The 20,589-nt window shown below is 39.1% G+C and overlaps 2 protein-coding genes across 3 annotated transcripts in view; both read right to left on the bottom strand.

Moving 5' to 3' along the window:
- Positions 1-20,589, bottom strand: part of HESX1 (HESX homeobox 1) — a 40,837-nt gene that overhangs the window by 4,375 nt on the left and 15,873 nt on the right. The gene's annotated exons all lie outside the window — the stretch shown is intronic.
- Positions 1-20,589, bottom strand: part of IL17RD (interleukin 17 receptor D) — a 60,792-nt gene that overhangs the window by 24,334 nt on the left and 15,869 nt on the right. Inside the window, exon 1 of one of the 2 annotated variants that reach the window (XM_086846804.1) lies at positions 17,848-18,103. The exons of the other annotated variant lie outside the window; for it this stretch is intronic. Within the exon in view, the coding sequence (XP_086702930.1) occupies positions 17,848-18,090 (243 nt within the window). The 5' untranslated portion in view covers positions 18,091-18,103. Of the gene's footprint in view, positions 1-17,847; positions 18,104-20,589 lie in introns of those variants that run through there. 2 annotated transcript variants of the gene reach the window in all.

Genomic DNA, 20,589 nt, shown 5'->3' with positions numbered 1-20,589 from the left:
TTGTGATCATTAAATCTCAATGACATTATCCATGGTTTTATGCTTGACTTCCTACATTTTGTAATTACATTTTGTCTGAGTCCTTCTGCCTTTTCAACTAGATATGGTTTTCTCAACATCATCCTGTCAAGAAAAAATATTTAATTGAAGAGCTGCTGGCTTAAATCCCACCAGGGAAGGAGGTGGTCCTGAAAGGTATTCATGGATACTAATTTCATGGGATCTTTGAGGATTTTTGAGGTGAAACACGCTCGCTGAAGAGCATAAGCCACAGCATATCCCATCTGAACAAAAGGAAACAGAAAACCTACCAAACCAAACCAGTAAAAAATGCCTTTTCATTATGCCCCTTTCTTGCCTGGTTTAGCTTCTATTTAAAAAAGGCAGTGTGGAAGGTTATCTTATACAAGTCTGTGTGACAGAGATGTGAGAAACTATTGTAAGGAGAAACACTACAGGAAGTATTTACAGCACCACTCTGCAGATGCAGCACAGCTCCATGCAGCTGTTCACTGAAATTATGTGAACTGGTTTCTTTAAGGAACAGGAAGTTATTAGGGGCACAACTTAACAACAAAGGAAGAGAGTTTAATCCCTACTGTTCACCACCTACCATGAAAATCTTAAATCTCTGAGTCAAGCTCCAGAATTTAATGCAGCAAAGCATGGCACAGAATGGGCAGTATCAGCTCTGATTTCTCTCATGCAATTTGAAAGCTTGCCTAAGAAATTTTCTATTGTTTGCACTGACAGTTTATTTTTTCCAACATTCTTGTGCAACTAATGTTTGGTAAATTAAAAGCCTTCTAAAACAAACAAAAAGCCCCCAGAAATTAACAGAATAAATATTTTCAAACACAGCCCATTTTCCACAAACAATACTGAAATGTGCCGGTCTAAAGATATTTGGACAAAAGCCATAAATCTGTAGCCAAAGCAGTGTTCTCTTAACTGTGGGACATGACCCCTGGCAGGAGAATTCTAAGAAAAGATGAGGTGTTTGGGAAGGGGGAGAAAAAGCAATGCCAAGACAGGTACAGTGATTATGACTGGGAAGGAAGGGGGCTACAAATGGCAAAGTTGCTTTTAGAGGGACCCAAGACAAATTTGTTTGAGAAACACAGACTTGTGCTCTAAACAGCAAATAGAATAACACATATCTAAAATAAAGGAGAAGAAATGAATGAAACCTGAAGTGGATGTTTACTGCCTAACACACTGCACAGCATACTGTCAAACCAACAAGCTGACTATTCCACTCAAAGGGTATCTTTCTTCTTCTGGTACTAAGTTATCCACAACCTCAGTAAAGCCACAGGGTTACTCACACTTACTGGAATGACTGCATGAGCACTGAATTTTAGCTTAAGCCCAAGCACTTCTAAACTAATCTGTCCAATGAAACAATTAAACAATCTATTTTCATTCATTTTATTGACTGTCCACTTACTGTGCACACAGAGCCATAAGCTGAGAGGCGCAGTCTTTGTCTCCTAAAGATGTTCAAACACAGTTAGAATACAAAAAAGAAAGCTTCAAGAATTGACCGAAGCACGATAGATCAACGGATATATGTTATTTCCAGTAACATGTATATCATGTATATGGATATGTTAACATGATATGTTCATTCATTTTGCTTACCACATTAAGAAATTATGTAGCTTTCAGAGGACAGAGCATCAGGGAAAAAAGAAAGCAAAGAAAAATACTTCAGAGTTACAAATTGTATCTTTCAAGACTTTATGCACATAAAAGTTTGCTGCTTCTCCTAAATAAGTACTTCCAAGTGAGACAGATCCAAAAAGAAAGTCTTTGCCTTTAAAGCTGAGCAAAAGCAATGGCAACTGGAAAACTACTAAAGGAGCTTATTTCCAAAATCATAAATGGTTCCTTAACAATGTTTTGGTGCCAGATTCCTACCTTGCAATCTGGAAACTCCTAACAAAAGCTCTTCATTTGATTTCAGGTTTCATCCAAAGGAACAGAAAATCTGTAAAAGTAACTAACACTGACTTCATAGTTTCAGTTTTAAGCTTCAGCCAGAACACAATTCACAATTATGATTCATTCAGGGTGGGTTTTTTACTCTTCATTTCTCAATATAATGCCAAAGTGCACACACACACACACAAAAAAACTCCCTTGGGAAACTGTCACCAAATGTGGATGAACTGCTTTATTCATAAAGGCGTGACTTACAGAAAATTATAATCTGAAATTGACCGCAATGTTGGACATTTTCATTGCAAACAACTTCAGAGCAAGCAGACTATAAATACTCTATTTGCAGTACAGGGAGAGTTTATCCAATTTGTAACCTATATTTGTAACTTCTGAAAATGATAAGAACAGCTGTTTGCAAGGAAATCTTTAAAGCAGATCACATAAAGGCTGGAATGTGAAAAATTTGACATAGCACATCTATTTTGTTTTGGTGCATTCAGACAATGTTTCCTCCTGGATACTTCTCCTATATTATTTGAAAGTCACTGAAATTCTTTGAGAGATTGCCCTCAGAAAATATGAAATGCATGTTCTTAGAAAGTTTACATTAGCTCTTACTTACATGAATGAAACATACAGGCATGAGTACAGAAAGTATTACATATTCATAAGAGACCATAACTGCAAAGGATATTAATGTACATTGGTCTTGTAGGACCAACATATCAACAGACCTAAGCCTTGGCTCAGGAGGATATGGTGGCTAGGTAATTTAGCAAAAACTGCACTGATTAAAGTGCCACAGAACTCATAAAACTTTTAAAGTAGATAGGATTTGGGATTCTTCCATCATAATCCTTCCCTTTGAAATAACATGATTATTTTGGACAAAAAAACCTATTCTTAGGGATTTAGAAACACACAATTGTTTAGAAACACACACTCATCCATGAGAATTTAAAACTAAATGCATTAGGAGTATGATTCTAGTCCAGGAATAACCAATTATTTACTTGTCAAGCCCCCACATTCTGGTTTTAAAGAATCATTTACCATTTCACCAATAGTTTTTACTATTTCACATGAAACTTGTTTACATAGGAGATGAAGCAAAAAACCAACTTTCCTTAAAATAACACAAGCATCTCCTCCCAGAGCTCCCATCCTTGTGAACTACAGGACTTAAAAAGCCTTGGGCAATGAGAAGCCAGGGCTTGGAATGTGATAGGCATCTACTCAGTAGCAATGATAAGGCGCCTTTGGCACTAAGGCCACTATCAGGAGGGACACAAGAAGTGCTACATTTATTCCACACACAGCCATGCTATACAATCTGGTCATCAGAAGTGAGGGGCAGATTGCTGCAGTTTCAGAACACACCAGCATGATGACTGTTCCAGATTTTTTTGCTGTGGATAAGCAGAAAAAAACAAGCCAGAAAAATGGAAGGGCCATGGTGTCAAGCACAATGACTAAAACTACTTTGAGGTTAGAAGTAAATGTTCTTGTACATCAACTGTGCTAATAAAATCAGTTACCTTTCCCTACAAATCCTAGGAAGAAATCAAGTACTCCTCCCTTTCTTCCCCTCCTCAGTTAATGGACAATCTGCAGAAGCTGCTTCCTGCAGGCAGACTCCAGCCTCAATTGTGCTGCCTTCATCTGTGTTACAGACACAGCCTTTGCTTCCTCTGCTGCTTTGTTACACTTTGTTACTCCCACCTCCCCAAAATCTCTGCCAAGACAGATTTTTACTGCTGAACTACGCACTTTTAGGAAATAATTCCTTCTCAAAGCCTCTGTCTAGTCCAGGTCCACAGAGAAGATGAAAATTACCCCACAGCTTAAGCAGTAATACATTCAACAGAGAGGATTAGAAGGTCCAGTGCTTGCTGTGTACTGATGATCCACATGGCTGAACTTCAGAGACACAGGCAGATACATTTGGTGGCTGCAGATTTAAAGCTTTGGCTGCCAGGGAATTTATACACCCCTGGTTACCCTCTACAGAGTACAGCCATCATATCTGCAGCCAAAACAACTCCATTTGGAAGTGTCAGAAACATTCACAAAGCTGCACAAACACTTCTTGCTTACCTGAAGGATACTTGGAAGAAAGAGTAGTAAAATATTCCAACTATACCAGCCCATCTCTGCAGCAAACTGGAGCTGCCCCACCTAGAGACAAGTAGGAAAAGCTCCACCAAATAATCAACACCAGGAATTTGAACACAACAAAATAAAAAAACACAGTTTTCTGGGGAAACATTTGTGAGGAAGTTTTTGAGAACTGCCAACCTTGAATAAAGTTCACCTCTTGATTCAACCACTCCTTCACACTCAATAGTTTCTGCCATCAGGATTGTTGAGGCTTTTCAGAATGAAAAAAGGATGAAGACAGACTACATTCCAGTTTTCCTATGTGCTCATCTATCTTCAGCACTTGGATTCAAAAAGCATTAAGAATTGCTAAATTTTACTGTTGGGAAAAAATCAAGGAAATATATGCATTTTAAGTATATCTGTACTGGCAAATTCTTTAGGCATTCTGTGCTATCAAGTCCCATGCAGTGTTTAACTACTATAAAAGGGAATTTAGGTACAAGGTTTAAAAGAGGGCTTTAAGGTTTGAAATGGTACTGAAACTCCAGTCTTACTGCATTCAGTTTCCACTACTGAAAATCACACCCTATGGATAACCTACTTTATAATCCACGTGATCAAGTCAAACACTTTAAGAGATCCTTTTTTCCTAAGTATTTCATGTTAAGTGCTTTGGAAAGTTGGCCAAAGTAAAAGTTACACATCCTATCTGTATGGTACATGGCCCATTCATAACTTCCCTTTTCATTCTAATTAATACAGTGCTTGACAAGAAATGTGATATCTACTAAAACACTGACACAACCTGTACCACAACCTGCTTCAGCTTTAAATTACTTAATTGGTGCCATTTGCTCAACTACTATTTAAGCTCTTGCAAGATTTTAATTCTAAATATTTTCCTAGAACCTTGGAAGACTTTTTGTTCTTGTATTATTGGTTAAAATTGAATTATCTGACTAAAAAAAAAAAATCAACAAAAAAAAAACCAAAAAACAACCACAAACCCATGATTATAAATTTTAATTAATAATAATCAGATATCTTACTGTGGGAAAAATTACATGAACCCTAAAGTCGAATGTCTGAGGTGCAAATGCAGGCTTAGCATATGGGTCTGCTGCACTAAAGAAATACTTCTGGTTCCCACACAAGCAGCACCAGTAAGATCCAGACTCATTCTACACTGTCCCTACAAGTCAGAGAAACCTGAAAGGAAGGTATTCTAAACTGTCATTTCACCCATCTCACTAAAATGATGAAAACATAGAAATAAAAAGAAATCCTTCTGGAATCCTACATCAAGCACATGAGCTGCTCAAGTAAGCACAGCACACTAGAGAGGTTTCAGTTCATGTCCTTCAATGATACTCACAGTAACTAACAGGTTTCACAATGAATCCTCAGATTAAACTTTTCTTGTCTTCAAAAGGCAGAAGTGCTTTATTTTTACATACAGATTTAGTAAAATATTTTTCAGCCTATACCTCAAATAATAAAACTTTTCCAAATCACCCAAATTTAAGTAATAAATCTTCACCCTACTAAGGCTTGTTTCCTATTTTGTGTTGCTGCAAAGTTGAAAAAAAAATCCACACATCTAAATAACTTACTTGATATAGGGTTGAGTATTTCAGGATGTTAATACATGATAAAGATGAAAATTTAAAATTTTTTTGTGCTGGTTTTCATGTTCCCTGGACAAATGTCCATTTAAAATGTAGTTATTTGAAATGCCTTAAATACTTCAAAACATAGAGCTGTTTTTAAGTACTACTTAACACATGAAAAACATACCAAATTTTCAACCTGACTGCTTTAAGTTTCCATTAATAAAGTTACAGTCAGTCCATGGATCTCACACCTTTTAATACATTTGAAGAGGAGACAACCTAAAGAAATGGATTGAGCTGAAAGAACCCAACTAACACAGAGGAATTCACTCTTAAAAACCCAACCAATTACAAACACAAAGCTCTGAGATTCTGAAGCAGTTTGGCCATTGCACAGCAACTCCTCAAACTGCTGCTTACTTGGCACACAGAGGTACCTGAATACACATTTCTACTATTCCTTCTGCCCTGAAAAGGATCAAGGGATCAACATTGAAATAAAGACAATCTGTGACATTAATAAGCAGTATCTGCCCATAAAATACTATAAAGCAAAAAAACATATTTGAAGAAGTTTATACTCTTCTTAAATATTTCTATTACATGGATATTCACAGTGATTTTCCTGAAATCAGACACTTTCACCCTAGACCATAGACTGAAGTGATTTGAAATGGAAATATTTCCTGTCCACTCACTGCCAGTTTGTTCCCAGAGTGATATAACAGATGACATCCAGTACAATATATTCTTTTATTAACCATAAATTTGAGCCTGCTTTAGGGATTTGAAGTGTTCAGTTTCATGCTGAAAAAATGTAATGTTATCCACAGACCATCAGCATGTGTAACAAAACCAGAGCCACAGGTTATGTGACTTTGATCAAATTATGACAGAATTTAATCTGAATTTAAAAACTCTTGGAAAAGCATTTACACTAATTGTTTAACCTTTTATTTTTAAAGATACACACACACTAACTGATCTTCTTCTGCAGGAAGTAGTCACTTCTAAGAAATTAAGTCTCTTTACAAAATGACAATGAACAAGTCTTCTAGCGTTCATCTTATTTAAGAAACCAGAATGCAATGTAAGTTTTAAGATAGCATTTAAACACACAGATTAAAAAGTTAAACTGAATGTGTGTTTCTCACAAACTTTCACTTGACTTCTTTCTATCAACACTTAACTGAATATACATATATAACTAATCCTAAAACACTGACCAGGAAGATGTAAAACACAATCACATTATTGCAGTAAATTGAGAAGGAGATGCAAAGATCATCAAGTTTCATTTCCAGTAGAAATTATAGCTTATAACAGGAATACTGCTTGGATATAATTGTAAAATATAAGCATGGAAACAAATATATTTTTGTTGTTGCAGTAAAACCTAACTACAGTGGGAGAAGAGAGAGGAATCACACCTAGAAATCCAAGTCAGCTTGCCACAGAGAAGCACGCAGATAAACTACTGGAGTTTGCATACTGGAGCTTCAATAGTTGAATGGAATATAATAAACAGTAACTAAAAGATGTAAACCAAATGCAACGTGGCCACACCGAATAATCATCATCCACAGCTCCCAGCATTGTTAGACGATACTGGATGTTATTCTATCACTTATTTGGGGCTTTGATTCCTACATTTACTGCCAGAAGGTAATAAAAAGAAACTTTTGTCATTGCAGCTCATTCTTTAGTGAGCTGAATGTCCCATTTTTAAACCACTGCATGACATTTCACGGCCAGTGGTCCTTAATGAAAAAGAACCCCAAAAGTGAATGGCATGATTAGTGAATTACTCTTACAAATGCAACTATAAGGAGAAACCTAAGCTATCCCAACTTGCATTATTCCTAGCTAATGAATAAAAGATAAAGGTTTTGTTTCCTTTGATGTTCTGAAGAAGCATGGAAAAATAAATTTTCACCTGTTAAGGGTCTGTCTGAGTTAGGTGTTTGTTTTTTCTTTTTGTTTCTTATTTTAATTAGTTTTGTACTTAACCTATTCCTCCTGTCAGAAGGTAAACTAAGCTAATAATTAAACACCACCACCATCATTTTCTCAAAAAAGAGAACTGAACAATAAAGCAAAGTTGTAACTGTGCAACAGATAATAATAATTACTGGTTCTTTGAAAAGTACCTTAGCTAAACTTTTTGTAGTAAATAATACAAAAAGCAAAACCCTAGATACTCTTTCATAACTAAAGCATCAGGCTACACACATCTGGCCTTTTCTCCTTTTGGGGCTGCTAACACTTGCTTTGTAAAGCAGTACCAGGAGACCTCAGATAAAATTTTGTCAGAGTAAACAAAATGAAAGCTCCTTATAATGGGAAATAATCCTTAACTGTACTCCCTAACTACACAGATTTGCTTATAGACACTGTATTAATATGAGATGCTGTCTTCAGAGCAAGATAAGAAATAGAGTTAATAAGACCCACTGGGTCGTTCTGTAATTTTAGTGGTAAACTGACCAAATTCCATTCACAAACTATAGGCTGGATGGTGAAGTGCCCCCCTTGGGTTACAAATGGATACACTACTCTTCATTTCCTGGCAGGAAGGGTTGTATAGCGTTACCATGAGCTCCATATTCCACCACGGAGCTGGCTGCATTTCAACAGATGCTGAAGTGATTTCTGAAACAGTATCATCTTCTTGCCAGTGAAAAACTCACTGTTCAGAAACAGTCATACGAAAAATGTTGAATAATTTATATGCTCATTATACTAACCTCAAACTCCTTTGATGAGATACCTTTAAAACAGTATCTAACACAATTTAAGGGTGGGAATGTTAAAAGCATCTGATTAGCTACATGGAACACTGGGCCTAATCACAAAATTAGCCTGGGGATTTCCTGACTCCACTGTCCAGTTACTCTGACTCCATGCTTTAGTTCACCAATTCCGAACATATACTTAACATAAATGCATGGGGACCTCATTTTATCCATGTCATTGAAATCTGAGTTATGAAAAGGGGAAAAAACAAACAGAACAAGAAAAGTAGGGATACTTTCCATTCAAACTGCTTTAAAAATGTGATTTACACTGCAGCTCACAAATAGGTGCATTAAAGCAGGGGAGAAGGAAAGGGCAAACACCAACATCAAAGTGGGAAGAAACAGATGGGAGTGAGAATTTCACTAACCAGCTTCACTGCTGAGTCAATATAAAACATATCTACACCCCTGAGCCACAAAAGAGAACAAATGCCATTGAAAGTTAATAGGAGTTAGGGCACTCCATTCTTTTTCAGAATCCCACTTAAAGATTTAAGGATCTGCTCACACTTAAGGGGTGAAGCTTAAATCACCCCATATCTCTCAAACTTCAAGTCCAAGCCCAGCACAAGCTTGAAAACTTTGCCAAAAAGGTTTGTGATTCACCAATGCCCCCTTCCCACACAGTATTTAGAGTTCACCCAGACAGAGCACCCTTTATGCTCAGTAAAAATTGCACAATTCGCCAGTTTCAACTTCCATCCTCATTTTGTTACTACTGCCTACAACTGGGGGCAAGCCCAGACAGGAAGATAAAACCGATTCCCATAGAAACTGGAGGAATAGGAAGCAGTGCAGGCAGGCTTTACAAGGGCTGTGAGACAAGATACAGATTGGCACCTTAATAGCTCAGAGGGAAAGAATGGGATTCTCCATTGGCTGGGCAGCTGTAACCAAAGTTACTCTAGTACATTTGAGCGGGGGGGAAAAAAAAAAATCACAGAATCATTAAGGTTGGAATCAAGGAAGTTATTCCTGTGGGATAAACAATGATACAACTTCACAGAGCACTCCCCAGTCTACAAGAACATATTGCATGGGTTGTTCCAGGACACAGCAATGCAACAGTGAGACTGAAGACAGCAATTATCAACAAAGCCTAAGCAGCAGATATTGCCCTGCCAGCCACTGCCCAGCTGTGGGTCAGCTCTGCCCCCCAGCTCTGTCCTGCAGTTCAGCTCACTGGCTCCACATTAGGGGGGCTCTGTGCAGCACTGCCCCTGCTGAGGACAGCACCCAAACTCTTGGCACATGGGATGCACTGGGGAAGGATGCGCACTGTGAACTCAGGACCTCCATCACCAGCTGGTGACATCCCCACGGACACAAGGCAGCAGCCAGAGGAGAGGCTCGCAGCTCTTGCACAAAACAAAGTCAGTGCCAGCAGCTCAGTGCTGGGAACCACACAGCATCGAGCCATTTGAAGTCTGAAAGAAAACCCCATCAAAATGGAAGCCAAAGTGTTGCCACTGACCTTAATAGGAAGGGGTTTAGCTCTTTAAACAAAACAGCCCAATAAAACCAGAAAGAAATCCCTTAGCTTTCCATGTTTGAAAGGAAAACAGACTGGGGTGGTGTTTCTACAAGCAGATGACAGAGGCCTGTTTAAAGTCCTGTTTGGAGTTTGTTTAAATCACTGTATAAAAAGATCATGTGACTATTCTAAGTTTCTAAAGTTGTATTTTTTAATGCTTTCTGATTCCAGGCCAGTCACACCTGGAATTGCATATGTTTAACTGAGCAGCTGATTATTTATAATTTTAGCAACTTGGAAGATTAACTGTTTGGATCTAAACATTCTCATATTATGCTTTTCTGCTAGCTACACTAGCTTCACGTATCATTTTAACCTACACTATTTGGAAAAAAAAAAATTCATTTAGCCTGTAAAATTAAGGTTTTAAAAAGGGGACTTTGACAATGCAGATGACTCTTCAGTGTTTTACATACAAATAGCTGAAACTTCTGTATAGATAAGCAAACATAGAACAAATTTCCTTTTGTGAATACCAGAATCCAACCCAGAAGCCTGCTCCTCTTGGAGTTCCATAACTTTTAAAGGAAAATATTAGAAAATATATGGAAATACTGTTACGCTATAATTAAAAAAATTCAGGAAAATCCATTTTATAAAAGTAGGGTGAACTTTAAGCAACAATATGAGTTTGGTATTCCCGTGGAGAGCTAAAATCCTCCATTTGAAAATACAAAGCAAAGTTAATTAGAAAACACAGTTTGAGCAAAGAGGGTTCTTGCAAAGAGTTCTTAGAAAGGATCACCTTGAATGTGTTTGATGCTGAGGCGACGCCATAACTTTTCTTCACACAAAAGCAGTCATCTACAGAGCACAACCAGATGTTAAGTTTTCTTTTCTTAGTTTCTGTAAACCTCTGTGACCTCTCTCAAATTAAAAAAGGGAATAGCATTTTTAAAGCCACAGGAGCTATCATTAGTGAAGCATTCTAAGGATTTTCATTAATTCATAGCCAGCCAACCAGGAATTTTCCCACAGCCGTATACAAAAAAAGTCAGGGAAGTCATTGATTGCTTGGTTGGATTTGAATGTAGTCAGAAATAAGATCAGAAATACCTAGTCACGCCCACTGATATAAGAGTGGAGAACATAGGCAAGGTCAGAAATTAAAATCTAAGTCTGCCCACCAACCACGAGGAAAATCCAGCAGGGCCATATAACAGGGGGTATAGAAATGGTTATTACACACAATTTTGTGAGATAAAGGATCATATGGATAGATCATTACAAATCAATCATCTGGAAACCTAAAGCCCAGAATGTGCAGCTCCAAGCAGATCTGCAGGCCTATCATGTCCTTCAGACAGCAGCCTCAAGATGTGATTGATGTTGTCCAGTTGCTGTTCACAACTCATGGCCCATACACACATTTAGCTGGAGCCCTTTGAACTCCACACGCTCCTTAACAGTCCCTTATTGTTCCTGTGAGCCCAGGGCTCAGCACAGAAGTTGCTCCTACCTTAGTGCAAGATCCTCTGAACACAAAGGGTGGAGAAAACAGATTCAGCAGCACTGCTCTCCAAGAGGCTGCACTGCCCTTGGCACTGCTGCAGCTCTGTGATGCGCAGGGGCCAGGGAAAGGGAGGCTCCAGAGCTGCTGCTCACTCCGTGCTGCAACAAAAGATGCATCAGGTAGCACAGAGCAGCACATCACAGGCACCGCTGCGGGCTGGCACCTCACCAAGAGGGATAAATCTGATTCAGATTAGTCACAGACACACAACTCTGGTTGTCCTGAATCAACCAGAACACACATCTCAGAGTTTACGCCTTCAGGTATGATACCTGATGTAGCATGGAATCTCCTAGGACAAAGCTATCTCTCACATTTATTTGGGTTCATTGGAGCATGGCTGATGTATCCCAAAAGCAGATTTACTGTCTTGCTGAGTAACAGCCCAAGGAGGAATAATAAAAATAGACTGTCTGGAACAATTCTTCAAAGCCAATAGTGGCATAATATTGTAACATTCTTGGAGTGAGAGAATTTCAGAGAATACAGTATCTCCTGGAACATGTGCTGATGCCTGATAAAATTCCAATCCAAGCTTTAATTATTTTAATAATCAAATCAAACTTTGGGACCACAAATCCCAACTTGCACACTTGATTTTCCTCACACTCTTGAAATTTACCATAGAGAAATGAGAGGTGACAGGAGAACAATGTACCTTTAAACTCCATAAATGGTGTCTTTGACATGACACTGAAAGTACAATTTACTAAGAGAAGCAAGTTGAAGCATGTTAAAACATACATTTATACCCTGGTTTGGCTGGCAGAATTTTGGCTAACCAGCCAGTGTTTCTGCTGTATGAATACTGCAATGAGCCTATCCATTACTGGCATATGCCTGTATTCACTACTTTACTAAATATATTTCTGGTCAAAGTTTTTATGATAAAATCACATAGAAATATTGGGCATCAGAATGTGCCACTCCTTTTGAGGAGAACTGGGGAGGACAAATAGGACAGTGAGACAATTATAAAATACTACATGCATGAAAGGATATAATCCTTTTTCAAGTCTGCACTTAAATTTTGACCCTTAAATAAAGTTTCACATTACCATAACCTAAAGTTAAGTACGTCAGATGTACTGACCTGACATTGTTTTAGGTTACTGTAATTTACACTTTCATTCAATCCTTTTTTATAATTCATATAGAGAAAAGGATATAAAAAAATAAGCATTCATGTAACTCATACTACTTTTATGTGGTTTTCCTAGGTGCAATAATGTCCAATATTAATTTTTAAATATAAAAATAACAACATAAAAACTTCTATAGGAACATCAGCACTAACCTAAAGTTTTGGAAAAAATATATTTCAAATACACCTCATTATACTGGTAGCAGTATATATAAAATCAATGTCATATACTTGAAAAATTTTTTTCTTTTGCAAACTAAAAATGGTGTTCAAGCTTAACAGTTCTGCAGTAATACTTCACAATCCTCTTGTTTGCTTGTAAAAACACATGCTAAATTTATGGGTAAAATTCAGCCTCTGAGCATAATTAAGCAGGCAAGTTCACATCAAAGCTTTGTTTCATCATCTTCAGACTGATCTGTTGGAAAAGACAGCCGGTCCTTATTAAACGCCCTTTAAATGTTGAAGTTTTAAGTAAGTAACATCCATGTTCTATTAACATTAACAAATAATTAACAAAAGAAAAGCTAGTATCATCTAGTCATGACAGCTTAACATCCTTTCACCAGTGGAATATGAAGTATTAATCCATTAACACAAAACTTGTTCTTAAATAAATGTCTCAAGATTTTAAATTAACAAGTCTGATACAGCAGTTTCTACACTTGTACTTACTTAAAAGCAGATTTTGAGGGGAAGCAGGGCATTGAGTAGAATTCAGCATCTAAAGTAAGGGACATGTTCTAGAGATGGAATCAATCAAATCTGTAACAGTCCCAAACAACTTCAACTGCAGAAACCCTGTTAAGTCAACAGCTGATGAATGATCATCATATTCAGATTGCCCAGTTTCATGCAAACACATAAGGAAATACACAATTTTGTTGGAGATATACAATTTCGTTGTTAATACTGAGAGTTAATTTCAATTACATAAACATATGTTTCCATATTTTTTCCTCTTGGTCATGTATTTGAATGTTCATTCTGAAAACACAGCATTAAACTGAGGAAATAGTCATCTGCTACTTTAAACATGAACATATTTCTGCTACTTCATGCATTTCTAAATACATTTAAATAGGTCGATTTTTGATTTTTTGACACTAGAGTAGGAATGGGGTCTCATTCTCTACTACATTACTCAATAAATGAAATTCAAAAGAAAACCCCAAAACAAAGCCCGGGGGGGACCCTGGAGCCAAACTCTAAGCTAAACAAAAGTGATACAGATGCCCACCTGCATGACTGACCACGCTTGCAAAGCCTTGCACTCAAGATGTTGCGTTGTATCTAATCACAGAACACACCAAGCTTTAAGGGACACATCTCATCAATTCTGAAACACTATCACATTGTTCTGGATGCCAGGGAGAGAAATTATTGATTCTGTAAATTCCAAAAAAATGGCAGATAGGGAACTGCTGGCATCTGGTCTGCAGAGCTTTAAAGCAGCTCTGGAACTGTCTACAGATTAAAGAGCTGCCTGATGGCAAACATTAACGCCTTCCACCATGCTCCATCTTAGGTCTGTCTTCTGCCTAACACCTTTTAAAATTTTTAAATACACTGCAAGAGAAAATCTGGGATTTTTAACTGTTGGAAAAGAACATGAAATAGAAGGGAAAAATTTAAACTTCAGTAACTTCTTAGCATTTTGCAGGGTGTTTTTCCTCCAAAATAAAGTTCCCAAAACATGCCCTAAGCTGGGAAAAGCATTTCCATATGACCTAGCTCCTAACTGTGGAGAAGTATAAGTCTACTTTGGTATGCTTAAGGAGACAAATGTAGGGACATAGCAGCATGAACCTAAAGAATAATGAGGCAGGCAGAGCTCCCAATAGTGGAACAGTAGGAAATCTTCAGTGTCTCTGCTCTGAAGTGAAAAGGAAATGACAAGTTCCTTACATAAAGAGCATAGAAGGGGACACAGGGAGTTTCAGGGAGAATGCACAGGAACAGAGCCCTCCAGTCTGTCTGAGAAGCTTTGCTTAGCGGAGCAAAGGAAGGTACAACTCTGCTAACAAGGACAGGAGGGTTGGTAAAATGCTGGATTATTTATTCTTCCTCATCATACACTCACATTAAACTTAAACTATATAATGAACACAGTTCAGTGTCAGTAACTTCAGAGGAATTAAACATATGAAAAAAATTACTCGTGTGTGTAGTCCCATCAGAATCTCCAAAACAACTCGAGGGTTAAGCTGCTCATGTGTTTTACACCGAATAAATGAATCTGAAATACATTCAAATCATCCTCAGATCACACATCTGTCCTCTCTGTGCACCTCGTGGCTTGTTTATAGCATGAGAAAAATTCAGGGACTACTTTTCCAGAATAGCTCCCCATGTGGACACACTTATTCTAGATTAAAACAGGCCCTTCTCTGAACCACTTTTTTTCTGGATAAAGGTATGCATATGAGGTCCTAAGATCATCCATATGGAAAACTACTTTGCAATACTATTCTACTTTAAGCAAATGTCTACCCTAATACGAAATAATATTAAGTGTTGGAATACATCAAAATTTCTATTAAACATCAGTGAAAGGAATCCTACACCAAGCAAAGTCAATCCAAATTCTAAAATCCTGAACCCACTGAAATCTGATAATTCTTAGCCACAGTAATGTTAAGTTACTTGTCCTGGTATTAATTTCCTGCTAGACACATATTGAGTTTGCAAGACAAATGCCAGTATATTACCAGAGAAGATGAGCAATATATTTTGTGATGAAAGCTGTAAAACAAACAAAAAAAATCACATCTAGAATGTGATTTAGTTTTTAGTTTTGAAAACATTAGGTATTCATAACTGCAGGAGCTATGAATAAAGCCAACAAATACTTCCTCATCAAATTCTTTTAACCATAGTCCAGTGATTTGCTCTCATTAAGTCAGTTTTTTACTGCTACAAAACATCAAGGATATACCATGCATTACTTGTGCATGTATGCATATTACCTCTATGTGTACAGAGAAAAATGAAACACCGATTCCCAAAAACATTCAAATGATGAAAAAAAGATTCACCATAGGGAACTGCAACCCACATTCACAATATTAGTGGAGGAAAATACCCAACGTGCATAAATGTGTATCTAAATGCACATACAAACCCAGCAAGCTACATTTTGTTTCTCTCTGAACGATCATTGAAAGTTAAATTAGACATTTTTAGATTATTTATGCCCTTGAGAATTACCTCAATTCCACTACTTCATTTAATGCAAACTAGACATTTTTACTTTCTCTAGATAAAATGTTAAGATTTATTCATGCCCTTAACATACATTAATTAGACACTACTTATAAATAACCTGCAATAAGAATAACTATTTGAATAGGATACAATTACTTAGGGCTTGTGTCTTTTCAATCAGTCAGTGTCCCTGCAGTGTTTAGAGTGGCAGAGGGGAAGTGGCCTGTGGTTAAACAGAGGAAATACCAAGGAATTTTAATAGAGCAAATAGTCTCTTTACTTCCTACAGGGTACTACTTCAAAGGCAGCCCTGCTCCAGAGCAGACAATGTGTTAGAGGGGCCATCAGTCATTTAATAGAATGTCAAGTCTACTCAAAACTTACATGCAGACAAAGATAAATACTGCATAACTGAGACAATGGGTACCATCCTGCAGTCATTACTCTAATAAATGCTGCCCTGCCTGCATTATGGTGGCAATCATGTGCAAGGGTGGAATTACAAAATCAGACCACAAAATTATGACTACACAATCAGACAAGGTAACTAATAAATTAGCTAGGGAAGTCTGAACTTGAAGCTGAAAATACAATAAAACCAGAAACTAGTACAAATATTTTATAAGCTAAGATGGTACATTAGTTGTGAGCAAAAAAGACAAAGAGTGGCTATGCTAACTGAAAAGAATGTAAGTTTTGCTCATCTAAAAGTCAGTCAAAATCATTGTATTAAAATTACATTGTAGCAGATTCCTGTTTAAAGCACACAATGATATTAACTATGTAAGCAAAGAAATAAATCCAGAACAAACTGCATCTGCATATTTCTGTAAACATCAATATACATTAAGTTAAGTACCATGACTTGTAACAGCGATATTTTACTTAATAGAAGAGGCAAAACTTGACACAAATATACAGCGGTGCTCTGAGCCTGTAGAGTACCCTGCCCACGCCTGGTGAAAGACATAAAAGACGTACCGAGCCAAAACATTTTACTGCTAATTCTGTGAAAAAAACCTAATAGGAGAGTCTAAACCTGTAACTGCTCCATCCAACACAAAGGTTTAGATCTTAAGTTTTATTAGGGTTTGAAGTCTGTTTTTTCACACTCTTCTTTTACATATTTCCCGATGCTTTCACCTTTCTAAATCATGCCCTACAAACTTCTGAACTCTGTGTTGCAGCAACGTTCTCAAAGGATCTGATCTGAAACCAAGAAAATCCTTAGTGACAGTCTAACAAAAAGGAAAAGCAATGAAAGTCAGTTGTGTTCCCTCCAGTGTTCCCGGATCACCACGCTTCAACTAAACCTGTAACCAGACATCAGGAGAAAGGAAAGGAACAAACCAAAACACACAGCTCTAAAGTTGTTAAAAGTATATTTTAAAAAATAAACAAGAACAAGAACATGAAAAGCAATCGAGAAAAGTCTGACACCAGAAGCAGGAACAAAAAGCAAAGACCAGCAACAAAACGTTTTATCACCTTCCTCCCCTCTTCCCCCTCCCGTAAATTTCCTACATCCTCTGTATAATGATCAGGCCCGGAGCTAAGACCCCAAGCCGGCCTCGAATCATTAAAATAACAAAGCCCCAGCGATGGCTTTTATCCAGGTCGGCTCGGGGAAGTGGAGAGCGCTGGTGGTAAAGGACCTGTTGAGTGACTTCTTCACACTCGCCGGCTGCGAGCTGCCTCCCCCCTCGGCCAGAAACCAATAAATATCCCTGGCCGGGAAATGCCACCCCCTGTCCCGGCCGCAATTAACTTCCAGATGCAGAGCCCCGGGGCAGCGTTATTTGTTGCAGAAGTGTCCCCAGGGCAGCCGCTCGCTCCCTCCCTGCTTCCCGCACTCCCGGAGCGGCCGCAGCAGCCCGCGGAACCCCGCGGAACCCCGCGGAACCCCGCGCCTCACGAAAGCCCCGGCCCGGCCCGGCCCGGCCCGGCTGCCTGCGCGGGGAGCCGCAGCCCCGCTCCGCTCCACTCACCCTGCCAGCGCACGCATCGGCCGCCGGGCCCCTCCTGCTGCCGGCTGCTCCCGCGGCCGCAGCGAGCCGGGGACCGCCGAGACAGGCGGCGAGGGCGAGGAGGAAGGAGCCGAGCTGCAGCCCCGGTGCCATGGTCCGCAGCGAGCCCGGCGGGGCGGGGGCGGCAGCGCTGCCGCCGGCTGCGCTCCGGTGTGTCGGTGTGTCGGTGTGTCCGGGTGCCTGACTCTGCCGCTGTGTGTGCATGCGCGCCCGGCCCGGGGGCGGGGGGTTTGCCCGAGCCCCGGCCCCGCCGCCCCCGCCCCGCGCCCGTCCTGGCATACGGCAACAATGGGAGGGAGCGGAGTCCCCTCCGGCTGATTTGCTTTGCTCCCTTCCCTTCCCGGGGAGCCCGCAGTATGCTGGGCCTCCCCGCTCCCCGGGACAGCGGCGAGCTGCTACTGCCTTCCTGCAAATAAGGGGGTCAAGCCACCACCTGGCCGAATTCCCATCTTCGTTCCCTGGTGCGGTACCGTATGCCTGATCCACTCACTACATTGCAAGGAAGAGAAGTATCAAGGAAGATCAGTCATAGAACTTTGACATGATTTCATGAATTACAGAATCAATTTCACCTCTGAAACATCAAGTGCCGCGTCCAATCTTTCCTTAAACACTTTCAAGGGACAGTGACTCCTCCATCTCCATCCCAAAGTCTAATCACACTTACTGTGAAGAAATTCCTCCCAATGCCCAACCTCAACCTCCCCCGGCACAGTTTACGACAGATTCTTCTGTTACTTACTGCCTGGGAGAGGAGACCCCACAGGCTACAATCTCCTTTCAGGTAGCTGTGGAAGGTGATAAGGTCACCCCTAAGCCTCCTCTTCTCCGGGCTAAACAACACCAGCTCCCACAGCTACTCTTCAGGAAGACGAGCTGGAAGACTATACTATCATAAAATTTTCAGTTGCAGAAAATGCAAAGGAAGTGGTACATGGCAATAAATATTTCAACACTTTCAACTGGAGTTAATTCTGATATTACAAGTTTTGATGAAAACACTTCTCTTTAAAATAAAATAAATCCCATTTCTGATAAATATCAAATGTAAGGTGATCTAATATATCAGTAAATTGCATCAATTTCCACCCCTTTGCCTCAAAGTCACATAAGAGACAGAGCAGCCTAAGGCTCCATCGAGGCACCGGATAATTCAGCTTGGAAGAGACCCCAGCGGTCTCTTGGCCTAACCCCTCTGCTCAAAGTAGCCCTAATTTCAGTTTTAGATGAGACAGCTCAGGGCCTTGTCATACATCACTTTTACATATCACTTAACTCCAGTTGTTTTGAAAACCTTGATTTTAGTACATTCTGTTTGCTATGATTCATCTTGGACAAAAACATCATCCTAATGGAACAGCCAAACACATCAGTATTTTATAAAAGACATTACAGTTTGGATTGAAGTAGTATGTAAAACCACCACTCAGGCAATCAGCTGAAATGAAACGTGACCAGCTGGTAATTTTTAACTACTATTGGTTTTACACCTATCATAGGTTTTCCATCCTTTGTGACTAGTGGTGAAAATAATAACAATAAAGCTTTCTTAAACTGTTTGTTTAAGTTGATGGATAACAGCCCTGGCACCGTTACCTTTGAAAACAGGTTTGTGACTTTAGGATGGCTATAGCTCTTCATTGTTTTGACATTAAACGCTTTCTTTTAGCAAAAATTGGAGATTAGGCCATAGTTCTTTGCAGCTTGGCATCAAACAGTTCTTACTTCTGATGCCCCTGCAGGCTGAAATTCTGAAAAAGGTGATATTAAATCTCTAGGTGGAATTCCACTAATTTTATTATGAGATGTGCTTGATGGTCGAGTACATCAAGGCCAGAATGGAAGTTTAGCACATTTTCTCACTACATACCACCCACTTCTGTCTGGGTATTCCTGCTTTACTTTCTCCTTGCATTACTCAGAAGTGATCTAACAGGCTTGAAATCTATCTCAGCTTTTTTTTTTTTTTTTTTTAATCAAGTCAGGCTGCGTAAAACATGTAAATAACTAGTCCTTTTATGTTTGAATTAATTACAAGGGACATATACCACAGCATCATGGCCAAAGAAAGGAAGACATAGGTACAGTTCATTTACAGGTCAATAAATACCTCTGCTTCCCATAGCCACCTATGACAAGCAAGGATTCCCTGTTGAACATAATGCCATTGATCTGCAATTAAATCTTCTAAACCATGGGGAAAGCTTTTTCTGTTAACTGAGATCTAGACTGATGGACAAGCTTTAATTTTTAAGTGAAGACAAAATTGGCATTATCTGAGCTATTTATGCATTAGCCTATGATATTTTTAACAAAAACAGACACACAACAAATAGTGCCAATGCCTTGGTAGCAGAATAACTAAAGAACTCACAGCTGCTACTGGTTACAGTGGCAGTATCCAGAAAGCAGCAAAATGACTGGTCATATCTACTGAGACCTCAAACCTAGCAGCACAAAGCAAAGATGCCATCTGACAAAACCAGCATTGATACTTGCTTCCCCAACACCTCAGCCTAAGCTAATAACAAAATGACATGTCTGAAAAGCAATTCCTCCGTACTGCCACCAGCTTACTTGGTGAGTGCTCTGGCTGAATACAGAAATATTGCATTGCTTTGGATCCATTTAGAATAATTTCCACTGAAATCTTGGGTGGAAAACAGTAGTGGAGAGGCAGGAATAAAATTACTGCAGTTAATG

Source organism: Cyanistes caeruleus, chromosome 11 (assembly GCF_971803275.1).
Source record: "Cyanistes caeruleus chromosome 11, bCyaCae1.hap1.1, whole genome shotgun sequence".
NCBI lineage: Eukaryota > Metazoa > Chordata > Aves > Passeriformes > Paridae > Cyanistes > Cyanistes caeruleus.
Note: the sequence above shows the minus strand (reverse complement) of the source record. Positions and strands in the feature narration are given on the sequence as shown.